Here is a 17,651-nt window from a genome sequence, read left to right as displayed (position 1 = left end):
TGGAGAATCCGGTGTTTACCTGCTGGTTTTGCAGTCCCCTACTACTGGTTTCAAAATCAAATCTTGCCTGGGGTTAGCGGGTACTAGCCTGTATTTGTATATTTGTTTTTGTAGTTTGCTTATGTAAAGTCATATTCAGCTCTGAAGAGCCTGAAAGACACCACAGATGCAAGCTTTGATGCTGAAAGCATTCAGTTCTTGCTTGTTTCACTTAATTATGTTGAAATTTCCATTCTGTGAATGTTGTGTGTTTGGGCTGTGGTTTTCAAGGTTGTAGATCTGCTTGTGGCAAAACCAGCTCATTTCTGCAAATTCTCTGTAGCCATCCCCCGCCCCCCCCCCCCCCCCCCCCCCCCGCCTCCAGTAGATGTCAGTGAGTTCTGTATAGGGATAACTTACAAGGCAGATGTTACATTTGGTACTTTTAAGTGTAGTAGTGGCTCATAATATGCTCTGTAGAACACTTAGTAGAATCTCACTGGTTTTGCTTTATAATTATAGGGCTTGCCAATAAGGGATTTTCATCAGCGTTTAAATTTCACTGAAAGAGAAGGTAAGAACTTTAGATAGTAATATAAAATTATAACAACAATGTAAGAATTAATAAAAATATGAAAAGTTTGATGTCTAAACTTCTGAACAACTTTCAAGTACATGAGGTAAAAGTTCTTCGAAATACTCGCTGGGGCTATAATTCTGAGGTTTTCAAATACAGTCCTACTGAAACATTTGTTCTCAAATAAATGTGTATCCTTATACATGTGTCTTTATGGCACATGTATTATCTGATATTTTTGAATTTTCTAGCACTGAAGTAATGAACATTCCAGAATGGGAGGCAAAAGCAGTGTATGGGGAAGTGTCTGATAGGAAATCCCTGCAAACACCAACACCATGATAGCAGCATACTTTTAATGAAGCATAAGGGGTATTTTACACGGTTGAGTTGTTACACGGTCTTAAGCTGTTGCTTGTTTTACTTATGCTTTGTTTCCATTCTTTGGACATATGCATGCCATGTTTGAGCTGCAGTTTACAAGGCTGTAGACAGGCTCTCGACTCGTAAAACAAAATAAACTATTTTGAGTATGAAGCAGGTAAGACAATAAGTAAATAATGAAAACCGTAAGTCAAAATGGAATGTAGCCCTTGGTGCTAATAATCAATATGATTAGGCTGTCAGAAAGAGAAATAGGCTGATAGAGATCTTGCCTTGTGTGCATTGAAACCTTGCTTCTTATGCAAATAAACTCTGTACTTGGCAACACCCCACTGTAGCTCACTATTAAGAACTGGACTTAAATGCCAGTTACAGGCAGGATCCAGTACTTGCTGCTTATTCAGGACTAATTTAAGGTTTCTGTTGGTTTGTGTACTTTGTCCTGACACAAAGAGTGGATAGAGCTTTCTTGAATCTTTTCCACTAACGACAGGGCATCTTTTTAAAATGTGTCCCAGAACCCTTTTAAAATAACTGTTTCAGTATTGTAACACTCATGAGAGCAACAGAGTGTTAGTACCCTACAGTGTGCTTTTCCCTAAGCATGGTTTCACTGAAACAGACTCTGCTAATGCTTAGGTGGACACCTGAGGGCCTTGCTGAACCTGGCTTTGAAGAAATACGGCAAGGCCGGGCGCATAAACTATTTCAGTTCCGTTTTGTAGAAATAGGAACCTAAGGCTCTAAACCTACATTTTTAAAACAGTAGGGTTTTGGCGTAGATTATCAGTGAGACCTGGCTTAGCACTGGTCTTAATAGCAGCAATTTCCTTATAAATTGTATGAATTAAGCACTTATTAATTAGATATAAAAATCATTGTCACAGATCAAAGAATTCTAGTAACCAGCCTAGATGCTTCTTAAAATGAGAGTTCATTAGTTACCTCAGTTTGCTCTCAAGTTATTGTCATAACTTGACAGCCTGTAAGAACAACAAAACACTAACTGCATTTTTAGTTCTATGAAAAAAATGTGAGTTGTTTGCCTTTTCCCTTGTGGGTGGAGAAATAAATGTCATAATCTTGACTTTTTTTGTGTTGTGGAATTACTGTGGAAAAAAACTGCAGCATTCATTGCTCAGTTTCTTTCCCCATTTAAGAGAGTTGCCTTGAGATTGTAGTTTTGCATAATTTGTGAATGGTAGTGACCTGTTTAATGGAAAATATACTTTGATGCCTTCTTTATAATTGCAGTCATGTAACGATTGAAAATACTTGCATTTTCAAAGGCAAAGTAATATTTTGGTATTTTAAAATATTTCCATGATGTGCTAGTTTTCCTCAGTTATTATTTTATATCAGGGAACTCAAAAGTTGAATACATTGGTTTTGTTTGTTTCCAGTTGGCAAAAATTGAAATATTCAATGTTTTGACGAAATTGAAGTCTACCTTAGGGGTTAAAACCAGAAACTTTATGCTGACATTTGGCTGCAGCAAATATTTGCAAGAGCATGTGTTTCTTATGACTCTGTTTTGTTACTTCTTTGTTTTTTCTTTAAGATAAATGGCATTGACTCTAAAGTAATTCTGTTGCTAACTCTGCTTTACTTTTCAGCTTCTGTCTAATGACTTACCCTCTGCTGATCCCACATAGCTTCCTTCTGATACAGTTTTAAAGTCAAGTCTTCGCTCTTCTATTGAATGCAGTAGTTGGCCAATAAACAGGCAGTGCCTTAGACAAGGGTCTGCTGAAAACCCTGTGCAGTAACATAAACATTTGGAGATATCTTTCTTTGTATACAAACTTTCTAAAGAGATGCAGTCCATGAGACAGAGGGAGAAGGAAGGTTTTGTGACTATCACACTCATTATAAAGCAAGTCCTTGCACATCTGAAAATCCAACCAGTACTTCACTGTATTGTTTATTTAGATGTCTATATTTCTTGGTCCTTTAAGTGTCACTTTTATGTAAGACTTTGTAGTTTCTACTAAAATAGTCCCCTCAGCAGATTTCAGATCACCATGGTTGGTTACCGTCCCATCTAAATGTTACGTAGAAGCAGATCCCACATTATATATTTAAATTGAAACACAAAGTCAACAAAGACTGTCTTTGCAACTTAGATCCATCTCGTTTTAAATGGCAAAATGTTTTAAGTATAAACCTAATTTGTACAGTCTTAAGTTTAAATGATTGCTTTATACTGGCTTTGTCATTTAATTTATTGCCTTAGGATTGAAACTACACCTTCGATATAAGAATGAAATTCTTTTTGTTCCTTTACTGTGACTTCTCTGTTTAGCAATTGGAAATTGAGGCAACCTTAGATGTATGAATCAATACAACCAGTATTGATTGAAATGTAACAAACACTATTTCTGCTGCAGTTAAGAAGATAGAGAAACTTACTTTGCCCTACGGACGGCCCAGGGTTCTGCAGAAGAGACATAATTACTGCCTCCTTTACCATTACCGCTATGTGAGTGGATACAGCAAGGACTACAGGATGTCTCTGTGGAGTGCGTACACTGTTAACAAAGATGTAAGTATATTAAGAAAGGTTAGAAGCAACCTTGAAAGGTAAAAAGCTTGAATGTCAGTTGTTCCTGAATGCTTCTTAGATCTGCTCATGATACTATCTCACAGGGAACTAAGCAGAACCACGTGAGGAAAAAAAGAAGGAATTTTGTATGGTCTTTTCTTCACTTTCCTATATTAATAAGGTTTGGCTTTGAATTTTTCTTGTTTCTTGGAGTGAGCTGCAGTTTCGCCTCCAGAGCAAGCAGGTCCACCAGGAAGTGAGAAGTCCATTGCCATTGATACAGAAGTCCTCTGAGTCTGCACTGGCTTACTGCTTGGCAGCACAGATCTGCTATAGCAGTCTGCCAGTGGTGTCCTTAAAGTCTGGTCTCAACACAGGTTTCGTGGTCTTAAAGTAGTGTGTGTAATGTGGCAGGATCCTTTTGAAAAAATAATCTCTGGACTATTGTGAACTGTTCATGCCCTGATCCAATCTTTCTCTCAGAAGATCATCCTGATTGGGGAAAAAAAGAGGTTGGTGGAGATAAATCTGGTCTTTGCTGTCCTGAGCTCTGTGCTAAGGTACACATGTTCATGCAGAGCACTGATCTTGTGAATGAATATTTTTTCAAGTTGGCCTCTTCCATTCAGAGAAAATTTAGAAGCCACCTCATGCTTAAAAGAAATTAGGACAGTAGAGAATGCTTTTGGGTTTTATTATCTGGGAATCATAGGTTTTAAATAGTGACCATTATAATTAAATTTAACTAGACTCTGGCATGGTTTGCTTGATCCTAAATATTTTTAGGTTAGTGGCATGAAGCAACCAGTTGCTGGAACAAGCGACCCAGTGGAGAGAGACGGCTAACAACACATCTGGCTGCCTCTGATTCCTAGCCTGAATGAACAAGTACATTTAGAGTAGTTCAGGTTATCTTAATGGGCACCTCTAGGTTCTCTTTTGGGAGATGTTATTTTCAACTCAAATAAAATGCTGCCATTCTGTTCACTTTATTTCCAAAATACTATGAAAGGAACAGGAGGCCTTGTTTTCTACTGACAAAAGAGGAACAATTCTTGCATCTTATTTAAGTTCCTTCAAACCATTAAAGGCAGTTACAGCTAAATATTTAGAGTTCTGCAGTTCCCCACACTGAGAGAATTATTGTAAGTCAGCTATCTGTTTTACCAATTACACTTTCTTTTTTTTCAATAGGACAAATGGGTTTCTGCTACAGAAAATATCTCCAGCTGTTTACACAAAGATGTTCGTATTTCTTTTAATCATAACCAGACATGTTTGTTTTACAACAATCATCCTCGCCTAACTTATGGATTCCTGTCTCCTCCAAGTAAGTACATTGCCTTCATTGTACAGCATACCTGATTTGAATAATCTGTAATGTAGTAGATGTAGTCTTTTATAGATATTCTTGATAACCAATCGGAGTATGAAGCAGTAGTTGTTAAATTGTTGCAGTTCACTTCAGTGTATGAGAAAGAAAAACATTTTAGGCACTTCAGCAGTTGATGGGTTGTCCAAGGTCGTTTAGTACTTCCCAAGAGCTTTGAAACTTGTCAGATTTCTAAAGTGGCATTTCATAGAAGAAACTGGAAGGAACATGTAAACCTTCAGTCAAGTCTGGCAAGCTAGTAAGTGGCAAATTCACTTTGTATGACAGGTGTTAGTTGGAACTATCCAAAGTAAAATTTAGGGATGTTTCATTTAAGTAAAAAACTGCATTGATAAGTTTAATTTTCTATTTGAAATATACTGTTGTGTGCCATGTGTGGTTTTGGTAAACAATTCAGCATTGGTCTGAAGAACGTAGTGCTGATTCTCAAACTTTAAGTACTTAATAAAGTACTTAGCTGTTTACAGGTGGTTAAATTTTTTGTGAACTGATGTTGACCTGATTCGGAAGCATTTTACGTTGACTTTACTGCATAAAGTACCAAATAGTAGGTTATTTAAACATCCACATCAAGTGTAATTTGCAAAGTTCCGATAGAGCTCCTATTTTTATGTCTGGATTCTGCAGTGAGAACAAGTTGGTCTGACACTCATGAAGTGAATTTTACTCCCTTCCGCACAATTCAAATGTCTGTCCTGATTATTTTTAAATCTCATGAAAATTTATGCACTGTATATCTGACAAGTGCAATTGCTCCTGCTGCTGCTAAGACTATTTTGGGTGGGATCCAGCATGTAATGAGGTTAGGACTTAGACACACATCAGCTTTGGAAAGTGAAGTTAGGTCAGCTCCACCTTAATGTTATTACAATGATCTTTAAAAATGCAAGTTTAAAGTAACAAATTCAAGTAATGAATTGCTTTTTTGTTTTAGATTTTATGACAGATGCAAAGAAACCTCACTATGATGCCTTGCTTACCAGCAACATCGTGTCAATGTATCCTGCATTTAAAGGTATTTTATTTGTATGGATATTTTGTGTGCACAGTTGAATATAAGAAAGACTGATTTTCTGCTTGCTTCCAAACCATGCAAATGATCCCTGGTTCAGCTTCCTCTGTAAAATAAGACCTCCCCTGACTGTGGGCTGCTTATCTCAATTAAAAGTTTCTTGAAGTAGGATTATTACTCTTGTGAAACAGGCCCACCATTGTAAGCTTATGGTTCCTAATCAACTGAATTATTACATGGGAACATAGTATAAGTGTCTCCATTTAATGTCTGACATTTTTGTTTGCATTTTCCTACCTACCTAAACAGGATTTTATACTGAATATCTTCTAGAGAACCCAGATACCATATATAATTCAGTGAGTTAAATTAATTTCCAGTTTAGGAATGTCTTCTAAACTCAGATGATTTTCCAGGTAGGAATTTAGGGTCTCAATCACTAAGAAAACAGAAGAATAATCATGTCTCTAATAGAAAAGATATGAAGACCTGGGCTTTCCTAGGTGAGAGTGAACATGGGATGGTTGACTGAGGGACGTTAACCATATTCCTGGTGAAAAAGGAGGATAACTATGGCACTTCCTCTGGACAAAAGATATGTCGTGTTTTGTAATGGAATAGTGGTCAACTCTTAACTGTAATTAAAAATATCCTATTGGGTAAGATGCTTTCCAGGTCATAGGTGGGTGTACAAGGTAGCCAGGCCAACCTGATAGTGGGGCAAGACACAGGCAGGCATGGTCTTCTCTCGGTTTCCCTCCTCTAGCCTCTCTGTGATTTGGATTCCAAGGAAAGAAACCCAAGGCCACCAGGGAGCAGCATCACTATGCCTCAGTCAGGTGTGTGGTTAGGGTGACTGTGAAACCACAATGCCAGGAGATATTGCAGTGCATGCTGCTGCTCAGTTAGGTGCAACCTTTAAACCTCTGTAACTTTTATTTTCCTAGCCTATCATGTCTGTTTATACTCCACTGAAAACTCTGCAAAGTTGTATTTACAGCTTCTAACTTGGAACTTGTGTTTCCCACTTCCATTACTGTGTTTCAGTGTTATGGAACTACTTCCATCAATACCTGCTACCTGAATATGCTGCAGCCAGGAACGGTGTCAATGTAGTCAGTGGTCCTGTGTTTGATTATGACTCTGATGGACTCTATGATACCCCAGAAAAGGTGAAAAGGTAGGAACCTTTCTCGTTCTAATCCTTTGTTTTTCTTCCAGTAGTGGTGAAAAAGTAATTATGATCCTTGTTATCAAGGAAAGGTTATGTCAGTTCAGAAAGACACTCAAATGGTCCTAAGCAGATACAGAAGCGTAAACCTAAGAAATAAGCAACAAGGACAAAGAGAAGGTTCACCCTCAAAATGTGTCATCCTAAAACCTGAAAGTGAAGTGTAAGAGAAGCTGTTGCATGTGGAAGAATGTCCGCTGGCCTGAAATCTTATGACACTGCCTCTAGGAGTGGATGAGGCAGGGGCTTATCCCTGGTGTCATGGTTGACACTTCCTGAGCTGGCAGTGTTCCACTACAAAGTTGTGAGTACAAGTACACTAGTTAGCAAAACTAGTTCAAGCCAGCAGGCACATGGTTTTCTGAGCTCAGGCTGAACTCTCCATCCACTCTGGATTCTTACTCATTTTAATGATAAATCAGTTTGTTATACCTCATCAAACATTATTTAGATCAGCCTACAAGCCAAACTTGATTTGCAAAATAGTAATCTGGAATTTTCCTTTAAGGCCTAAGCTTTCTTTGGGCTGAATAGGTGGATTGCTAAAATTGATATGCCAGAATATATCTAGCTGCTGTCACTTGTTCTTTGTGCAAGTATGATTTAGTGGGTTTACAGAAAGATCTTTTGTGTTTCAGGCACACCAGTAATTCAGAAGTTCCAGTTCCAACTCACTTCTTCATTGTGCTGACTAGTTGTAAAAATACTTCTGAAACTCCTCTGGAGTGTGAAGGGTCTCTAGATGCCTTGTCTTTCATTGTACCTCACAGAGAAGACAACAGTGAAAGCTGTGCAGTAAGTAGTCTATTCAGTCCCCATAAACATCTGAAGTCAGGCTTGAGCTTGTTTTGCTTGCATATCAGCAATTAACTAGTTAAAGACTGTAAAGACTGTAAAAACAATACAGTATCATGATCATCTTGAGAAAGAAAACAATATTTTTGTAAACAGAAGTCTGCATATATGCTCAAATGAGAAAATCAAGTTCCCTATTCCAAGAGCAAAACTTAGAGCTAGTGGGGTAGAGCCAGAGTATGTTGAGACCATCAATGGGATACGTACATAGATTTCTGTAGTGCATAGAGCCAGTCAGCAGCTGAGAAGGATGAAGAGCTTCTAGGAGAAGATGAGTCATCTACAAAGAAGGGTCAGTGCTAGGCCAAATGCATACCCAAAAGGAGAAGACTCAGGTGTTCCTGAAGAGCACTGGTTCCTTCTTGTTCAGGTACCTTGGCACTGTGATGGGAATACACATAGCTGCCCTCCATATAAACCAGAACAAAACATGGAAAGTGTGTAGGCCTGTCTTACAGCGAAGAATTACACAAGTCACTGCCCAAGTCAGAAATAGTTTTATAGAGATGGTGGATAGATGCTGGACCTCACCTGCCATTCCCCATTATCACCAACTTTCACTGGTGCAGCTATAAGTTCTGTATACTTGAGGAAGTAACAGCAAGTACTAAATTCAGGCAAGCTTATAAGTATTTGTAACCCAGTGCCAACAGTTACTGCTTTCTGTCTTTATAAAATATCAAAATGTCTTTCAGTAATTGATTAAATGTATGTCAGAACAAAAAAAAAAAGATGTTGCAAACCCTTTTTTTCCTCCTCTGTCCCAATAGGATGGCAAGTCTGAGTCTATGTGGGTTGAAGAGAGAATGAAGTTTCATACAGCTCGGATCAGAGATATAGAATTACTTACTGGACTCAGCTTCTATCAAGACAGAAAACAGCCAGTATCTGAGATTTTACAGTTGAAAACATACTTACCAACTTTTGAAATGGTCTGATTTTTCCTGTGGAATGTTGTTATCCATTTCACAACTGATCTGTAAATAGACTGTTTTTAATTAATGAAAACATTTTTTTGAAAATAAGCTGGAACAATTATTGAGAACTCTTGACCAAAATGCCAGTAGGGAGGAGAGTGAGTGCCATATTTGTATCTCAGGGACTCCTGATGGACTATGCATGTAACACAGGATGGCAGCTCCTGTCATTCCCACTTGAATGTGGTAGAACCATGTCCATTATTAAATGCTAATAGCATTTGATCATCATAGTCTGAGACACGAACAAAAATGTTATCTTTTATATGCACTGGAGAGGGAGAAGTTTATAAAGCATGGGTTATGATCAATATTCTGCTTTAAAATATAGATAATTAGGAAATACAGTTCTGGGAAATAACTACATTCTTGGTGACAATTGAAATATAAACAACAGCACCTCTCAATCCAGTTTTTCTTGAAGCATGAATTACATTCTGATCTTTGGGTCTCATAAACGATGCAGCGTTATGGTGCAAGAAGCTATACTGAGATTAGTAAGACTGGTAATTGAAACTTCCCCAACATGGGGAAAGCTGTTAGCTGGGAAGCCGTGGTATGTTGCTGCCCTCTGCTGTCTCCAACATTGAAGGAGAGTTTGAGGCACAATTTGTGTGTTTTATACCCATCCTCAGAATGAGCAGATAGAGGATGCGTCAAGTCACCTCCAAGTCAGAAGAAGTTAATTCAGGAACATCTTTGTGCTCCCAAAAATAATTATCTTGCTTCAAATTAAACTTAGATTTGATGAAAAGGTTTTGCTTTCTTGAAGCAAAAATGGCTTTTTCAGATTGGTGCACGATTTTGTCAGCTGTGGTCTTGAAATCCCGTTTTTATCAAGAAAAGGTAATATTGCACTAAGATTGTTGCCTTAGTTAGACTGGTAAGATGATCTTCTTTAATGGCACATCTCATCACTACTGTAAATGCCCACAGGCCATTCAGTTGTCAGTTGGCAGCAAATGACAAGATCCTAGCTGTGTTTGTAGCTGTTCTTAGGGCTACATCATCCAAATTCCAGCTCGCATAAGTTACCCATCTTGAATGCAGACACTGCCAGATGCAAATTCTGAAGAAGCATGTAATGAGCTTTCTTGGAAGCTTTCAGGCTACACAAACAGCTGCTACAGACACTCAGGAGTGTAGGAACTCCCTCCTTTTCCAGTACACATGCTATCACCTTTGTAATTCTCCCACTCTCTCTAAAGCTGATGAGCCAAAATTGGCTCTGTTATGTATAAAGTTTGGCATAGTCAATTACACATTTATGTTCTTCTCATTTAAAAAGAGGAAAATGCATCACGCACAAGTGTGTTAGAAGAATGAAGAGCCTGTGACTGAGCAGAGGCATTTTACCTTACAGCTTGGTCAGGGGGTGCTGGAGGCTGGATTCAAAGCCTGCTGAAGTCAGTGGAAGCTTTTCTATTAACTTCACTTTGAGCAGGCTGAAATCCTGGGACCATTTTTTTCTTTGAACCAAATGTATTTTCTTGATCTTCTGTTCCAAGCATGATTTATTTTTCCCCTGAAGTAGTTTCACTGTGTGAAATTTAAATGTGTTGTAGCAACTTCACATTATATGACTGTGACAGCATTATTCATCGTAACTGCTTTGTAACATTGCCTGTGACCAATAAAAACATCAGTAGTAGTATGCTCTTCGTGACTCTGTACCAAATGCTACTGGCTAGTTAAACACTGGTGCAGAAATAGAGCACTATTTCACATTATTTTTGGGGGGTGGGAAGAGAGTTGCTTCAATCCCTGCTCTTTGAGTTGAAGATGACTTCTCCAACTGGAATGTTAAAGTTACATTCTTTTTTGGAAGGGGAAGGTAGGAAGAAAGATGGTCAAGATGTTCTAAAGATTTTTTAGAACTAGTACTGTCTCTTGAATGCAGATGACTGAGGTGTTAACATCTTCAGAAAGTAAAGTGGTGCTGGTTTCAGTTAAGAGGCAGGGCTAGCCTAGCTCCTGGGTAAAGGTGGAACAGGATAGGCTTCAAGGAAATGACTGCTGGTTTGACCTAGGGAGGATCTTGGAAGGGGGAGCAGCTGTTGAAAGCTCTTATGGTCATCAAGGGAGGGTAGTGGCTGAGAGGGGTTTGGGATGTGGCTTTGCCAGAAATTGACAAACTTGTCAAGGAAGGGAGCTATCCTGATTTAATCTTAAGGTAAATAGTTTTGCTGCTTTTATTTCTTCATCTTTGCTTTTTAGAAACATTTGTAATGATGGTGTCAGGGCATTGTGAATAAAATGCTGGTGCTAGTCATGGTATCCAGTGGCTGGTGATACCCCAGGACGGCAGATACTGGGTGGTGTTTTTGAAGCTTGATGGGCCCCAAGGAACATGCTACAGCCACCATCAAACTTGTAATTCTGAAAAAAAAAAAAACCCAAAACCAAAAACCTACAGCTTTGTCTATCTGGCTGTAAAATATTTCTGTTTCAGATGATATATGGTATCAAAGCTCCACTGAGCATTCTCAGTAGGCAAAGCTGGAAGGTGTCATAGCAACGCTGTTGTGACACGACTGCATTATTCAATGCAACTGCTTCTCAGTGTCAGCTGCTGTGCACTCTGGCCTTCTCACAGGTTAAAAAGACAGTGGAGGGGCAGACTAAAGGTTATCAGTCTGGATGTACCCAGCAGTGTTGTGTCACCAAGCCACCTCAGGGAAGGCAACAGGAGATGCTGTAGGCTGCAGTTGGTACCCACCCATACAGGGAAGGTGCTGACCAGTTTCCACCTCCAAAGCAATGATGTTTGCTTAGGGTAAGGAAAGGACAGCTGGGGAAGGAGGGGGTAGGAGCCTTCACAGATGTTAAAGATTGTTTCAGGGTGGACAGAGCTAATTTAGTCCTTGTGACTGTTAAGTTCGGGAAGAAAGGAAAAACGGGCCTGAAGTTACAACAGGGGACATCTGGTTTGGTCATGGGCTGTCTAACTGTGGGATGAGTTAAGCAGTGGGGTGGACTGGTTACGTAAGGTATGAAATGGGTTCTGGAATTATTTTGGGCAGGTAAGCCTCAATGTATCTGAGAAGCTGACAGCTCTGGGATAGCAAGGTAGGAATGAGCAGTCGGGCAGAGGACATGTCAGGATGGTTTTGCTGCTGAAAAATTGCACATGGAGTTGTGCCTTCAGAGGTATTGAGGTGTTACAAATTTATATTGCTGGCTGCTCCCAGCAGTAACTGTGAGGTAATTTGTTTGACTAATCTGTAACAGGTTTCTTGCTCTTATTTACCTCAGGATCTACTATGTTTTAAGAAAATGAAGCAATATCAAACTGCCTGTATTTGAGATGGGCTTGTTCTAGCAAATCTGTTCTCGACACATCCAGCATCCACTAAACCACTGTGTCCAGCCCAGCGCACAACAGCCCTCTGCTAACAGCACCTGCCAAAGGCTGCCCTGTCACATCCGGTGAGTGGGTGGCCTGGGCTTCTGCCTTTCCTTAGCCTGAAGAGATTCATAGTACAAAATTATCCCTTTAAAGACAAGATTATAAACCAGGCTCAGCAAGCTGGGAGGAGCTACCCCTCTATTGCATGGGAGGGCACCCACTTTTCCAGGAAAATGAGATTCACGGGGACCAGAAGACAAAAAAGAACATAAAAGAAAGCCTACATTTGTGACTCTGTGGTTAGGTCACTCAGCTGGGAGGAAAGATTGCATTTCTGACCTCCCTTCTTCCAAGATCTGCTGCAAAGCTCAAGCCTGTTGCTGAGGAGGCACCTGTGCCAGGACGAATTGCCCATCGTACCACTCAAGTGGATACTGAGGGGTGACAGCATCGGGAGAGACCTCTCCTACAGCAGGGCCACAGGGCAGCCACTGTAACACTCTGTGCCCACAGCAGCACCACTAATGAGGTCAGGAAACCATCCCAGGGCTCACGGCGAGGGCTATGCTCAGCTGTTCTACTGCTGTGCTGTGGTAAATTGTTTTTACCCTTCTGAGGAGTTCAGGGACAGTTGGTGTGAGTCCAGCAACTTACTAAAGCAGAAGTTTCCAAATATTTTTGTTTGTGTACCACCATTGCCAGTGGCAGCAGCAGCAACATCTTCTGCTTACCCTTGTACACCCTGCGGCAATGTCTGGGAGGTGTTGGAGCACCACACTGAAGTGCCTTGTGTACCATGAGTGGTAGATCTACCGTAGTTCGGGAATATCTGTTTTACAGGAAACCATTCCAGGTTTGGCATCCTGTGACTCAGAGTCCCTTGGAAAGGAGTCGAGTCCCTCACTGAACCACTGTGAGTCACCACACCGGCCTTGAGCCTCAGGAAAGGCTGCTATGGAGACCATGGACAAACTTGCAATAATTATGGAAGCCTGGCAACAGATTTTAGAGGATGCTGTTGCAAATTATCGTATTCCTCCTCAGCCACAACATGTGTTAAATTTGTGTTGCCTTTTATTGCAGGTTTAGTCTTTTATATTTTTAGTTTCTCTGCTGAAATAAACCAAATACAGCAGGATGGAAAAATTTTGAGTCACCCCAAAGCTCCTGACCTATATCCTCCTGATCAGAAGACAGTGGAAGGTCACGTCCATAAGGTGCATATGCATGGCTGAAAGTCAGTCTAGGTGGTATGAGACTCTGCGTTCACCGCACTTCGACACCAGCTTCCATCTGGGGCTTGAAAGACAATTTGTTTATGTCTCTTCGTATTCCTCTGTGTGGAGGCCTTACCTTTGCCATCCTTTGAATTTCTGGGTGGCAGAAAGTACGCTGCTTGAGGACGATGAATTTGCTTTTAAATCTTGTACCTGCTGGTTGCAGGATGACACAGTCCACCACAAAATTTTAGTTATGTATATGTTACAGTGCTATATCTAGATCTAAAACTGTACCTAGCCTCTTTACACTGGAGAAAGGAATGACGTACACTTGGTTCTGCTGTTCAAAATAAATTATTTAGAGAGGTACAAAGTTTGATAATTATGTATGGATGCATTTTATTTTGAACAAATATTGAATGCAGCTGTACTTGCTGGTGATATCTGGCCCTCTTCTGGTCTGATCTGAAGCAAGTGGGAAAAGATCTGTTTTGTCTGTTCCAGAGTATCAGACATGCCAGTGGAACTAATTACACTACAGATATCAACACTTTTCTCTTCCTGTACAAGCAAACTAAAATCACATAAAATGCACATTGCTAACTCCCACTGCTGGCTTCAACAGAACAGAAATGCAATGTGATTCTGTATGAACTACATCACTGGGAGGAATAATTGTTTTGGGGATATCTTGCAGAAATGGGTGTCATCTTGGAGCTTACATAATATAAACCAGGTTGTCCATAGCTTTCTGCAAAAAAAGGAAAACCAAAATCAGCAAAAGCATGAGCCCAGACCCCCTGCCCCTATATAGTGCAAGATCGGAACACACTGCAGCCAAAATAGCCTGATTCAAACTGGAGAGGTGGGGTGGTGTTACGATAACGAACACTCACATGACTTCAGAGGAAAGTCAGCTAATGGATTGGGTGGTAAAGACTATCTTTTGATTAAGTCAGCAAACGTGGCTGCAGATCTCAAGTTCCAGAGGGCAGGACTTGGGACTGATACATGGTTCACGTGGAGAAGATTTTTAGCTTGACTGGACACTTAGTAAGTACAAAGGGCAAAGCAAACACTCTTGGGAAGATCAGAAAACACCTCAAGGAAGAAGGCACCAATTGTTAGACATACCCACCAGCTGACTCTAAGTCCTTATCAGGAGCATCTGTTAAAACAACTTGCAGGCTCTAGAACTTTTATATCTGAGGGCGTAGATGGCTGTAGCTCGGGGAAAACTGTTGGTGACAGCTGTTCAGATTCAGCATCTGATGCAAGTTGAGTTCAACACACATAGCTTCTTGACATGTAGCTCCTTGAATTCAGAAAGTGTGGAGATTCCTGTAATATCCCGAATGAATCCTTCTCAAAGCAATGACAATTTGTCAAAGCACCAGCTATGCCAAAATAAAGCTTATGGAAGATGGACATTTTTGGCATTGAAGACATGATGGTCAATGCAAAGTATTAGAAGAGAAAGACCTGCCTACAAGAAAATGGCATGTGGAGCTTAACATCAGAGTCCACAACAATCACTGAGTTGTAGATATTTGAGCAAGACTGCAACTGTTCCATTACTGAAAGCGCATCAAAAGAGTGACAGTGCTTTGGGAATTAGAGGGAATGGATCTATTAGTTGAGAACAATCATGTGACTTTTTAAAAAATAAAAAGCAATTAGTCAGAAGCCTGTTTTGGCCCAAAAGACTTGGATAAATATGTAAACATTTTCCACCATTAATAAGAAGATAAATTTTGGGGAGTTGGTAGATGGCAAACACCTTCCTAAAGACCACGTTTGAAAAGAGAACATGCATTGATTTTAGCCCTCTCTTTGGAAGATGTTTTTCTCAGACATGTAATACATACGACAGATTTTGGTGGTGTAAGAGATGGCACTTTATGTAGGTCAGGGTTTTGTTGGGATGTGTGGATGATAAGAATTTCAAAGCCATCCTGAAAACAGCTAGAACAGCTGTGCTAAGGCTGAATCACAACACAAAATACTTACTAGGGGAATACAGTTAACCTGAATATGTTCTTTGACCTGCTTGGCTGAGCCACCACCTTTAAAAAACAAGGGGGTAAAGGGATTTCTGTGTAAAGCAAACTATGTAAGGAAATGTTTGCCTAATCTGGATTCTCAAACCAGCAATTTGAGACCACTACTTGTGCACAGGTAGTTATGGGATGTAACTCTTGGGAGAGATTTAGAAGCTGAAGAATTTGGTTGGTTAGGGCTGGGCTGATGGTGAGCACAAAGCTGGGCTGTCCACAAGCCTTTCCAAGATGGAGGCTGGGCCTAGGAGAGTGAAGAGTTTTTTCTAACACCTGTCTGACCCAGCGGTACTGATCTCTCAAGGCCTCTGGGTCCCGCACAAGGTCTGAGGCTTATTAAGCATTTCCAGTCAGTTAAGAAGTTGGCGGCAAAGGTCTGAAGTTCTGTGAAGACCCCTTGTTAAAAGTTGTTCACCTGGGAAAGGTGTTGAGAGGAAACGTATCTCTAAAAAGCCTCTTTGCTCATGCAGATGAGGTGCACACCACTTTTAAGGAGCAGAGCAGTGACAGCAGATCTTGGGTGAATCTCTGGTTCTGAGTGACTAGGAACGACCAGTCCATCACTACTACTATTGAATAAAAGTGTTATTCAAACAAGTTGTTGTAAAAATATTCATCAGTGTTTGTTTATGAAGGAAGTATATGCACCTAACAACACCTGGAATTTCTTACCACTTTCTGAGTCTAAGTAATGTAGGTGTCCATGTACCAGACTCTACTCTGCACTTCGGTTGGGGGGCCAGCTGCAGTAGAGAGGATCCAGAGAACAAGGCACAGCAGCCATCTTGCCCATTTGTATGTCCAAAGCCATTTCACAGAATTCAGTCTCAAGTAAGGAGCTGGAGCAGAGGGTTTTTTTACGGTAGGTTTGGGTTAGAACCAGATCATGAGACCCAAAGTCCTATTCATCAGACCAAACCTACACAAAGTGGACACGACTCATTGTCTATGCATGTTGAAGAAGTGAGGAGGGAAATGAGTTTCCCATTCAACAATCTAACTCAAAGGCTTATTTTAATGTAATTAGTCAACTGGAAAAAGAGGTGCAGTTACATAAGATAATTTCATGGATTCCTGACAGATGCCCAACGCCTAGATATGAATCTGTATCCGCCTAAGGAGAAGCAAGTCTTGCTCATCCTAAAACTTGGACCTTAGAGGGTTGATTAATTTTTAAGAGGCATGCAAGACAAAAATCCAGACATTTAAAATATATTCCTTTTTATTATTACCTTTAATAAATAAACCTCTCTTCTCTTTTGGATGATTTTTCCAGGTACTGGCTAGTGACAATTATTGTGACATACTGTTGTGATCCATTCCTCCAGGATGGGTGCTGTTGGGAAGTCAGAGAATGTCCAGGGAAGGTCTGTGAGGGGCTCCTGTTCTGCTGCCTGCTGCCAGTTTGAAGCAGGGCAGCAGCCCAAAGCAGGAGAGAAAGGGGATCAGTGAGATCTCATCCTGCGACCTGCAGCTCGTTCCATAGGAGTCTTAACTGCACACTTGGGTGTTCTGCATCTTTAATATAGGTAACAATGATAAGGAGAGTGCGTAATTATACGTCTACTTAATGCACGGTGCTCAGACAGACCTGTGTAGCTATTACGTTAATATTTTATGAGAAAATAGGGAATATTTCCTATATTCCAAAGAAGTCTGTGCTTAGCTCACACCACAAAACAGCACGAACCGTTTCAAGTGAGAAATGAAATACCTAGCGCCGGAAAGAGCCTAATGAACTTGCTTCCCTTCATCTACAGGGAGGCAACGTTTGTACCTGGAGCCCGAGGCGGCTGCCGGGGCCGCCACAGCGGAGCCGCCACACGGTGTCAGCGTGATGCAGCGCAAGAGCCCGGGCTCGGCCGCGGGCGCAGCCGCAGGGCGCAGCGCCAGGGCTCAGCGCAGCGCAGCGCTGAGCCCCTCAGCCCCGCCGCCGCCGCTGCCTGCCCCCTCGGGAGGCGCTACTCTGGTACTGGCTCAGGTGTATTAAGTGGTAAATATTGGAATATAATGCCGTGCTTCCTACACCATTTATTAACAGCATCATATAACAGAAATGACGTGCTCCAAAA

At 40.7% G+C, this 17,651-nt stretch overlaps 1 protein-coding gene across 4 annotated transcripts in view; it reads left to right on the top strand.

The window, feature by feature from the left end:
* ENPP1 (ectonucleotide pyrophosphatase/phosphodiesterase 1) overlaps positions 1 to 10,607 on the top strand; it is a 61,640-nt gene extending 51,033 nt beyond the window's left edge. For 3 of the 4 annotated variants that reach the window (XM_074819080.1, XM_074819081.1, XM_074819082.1), the window contains 7 exons: positions 502 to 553; positions 3,331 to 3,485; positions 4,680 to 4,815; positions 5,813 to 5,893; positions 6,938 to 7,070; positions 7,760 to 7,916; positions 8,747 to 10,607. In XM_074819080.1, the coding sequence (XP_074675181.1) occupies positions 502 to 553; positions 3,331 to 3,485; positions 4,680 to 4,815; positions 5,813 to 5,893; positions 6,938 to 7,070; positions 7,760 to 7,916; positions 8,747 to 8,914 (882 nt within the window). In that variant the 3' untranslated portion in view covers positions 8,915 to 10,607. The remainder of the gene's footprint in view (positions 1 to 501; positions 554 to 3,330; positions 3,486 to 4,679; positions 4,816 to 5,812; positions 5,894 to 6,937; positions 7,071 to 7,759; positions 7,917 to 8,746) is intronic. The other variant, XM_074819083.1, reaches the window with a different exon arrangement.
* The last annotated feature ends 7,044 nt before the right edge of the window (positions 10,608 to 17,651 follow it).

Source organism: Strix aluco, chromosome 3 (assembly GCF_031877795.1).
Source record: "Strix aluco isolate bStrAlu1 chromosome 3, bStrAlu1.hap1, whole genome shotgun sequence".
In the NCBI taxonomy this organism is placed as follows: Eukaryota; Metazoa; Chordata; class Aves; order Strigiformes; family Strigidae; genus Strix; species Strix aluco.
This window is presented reverse-complemented; position numbering and strand designations above follow the sequence as displayed.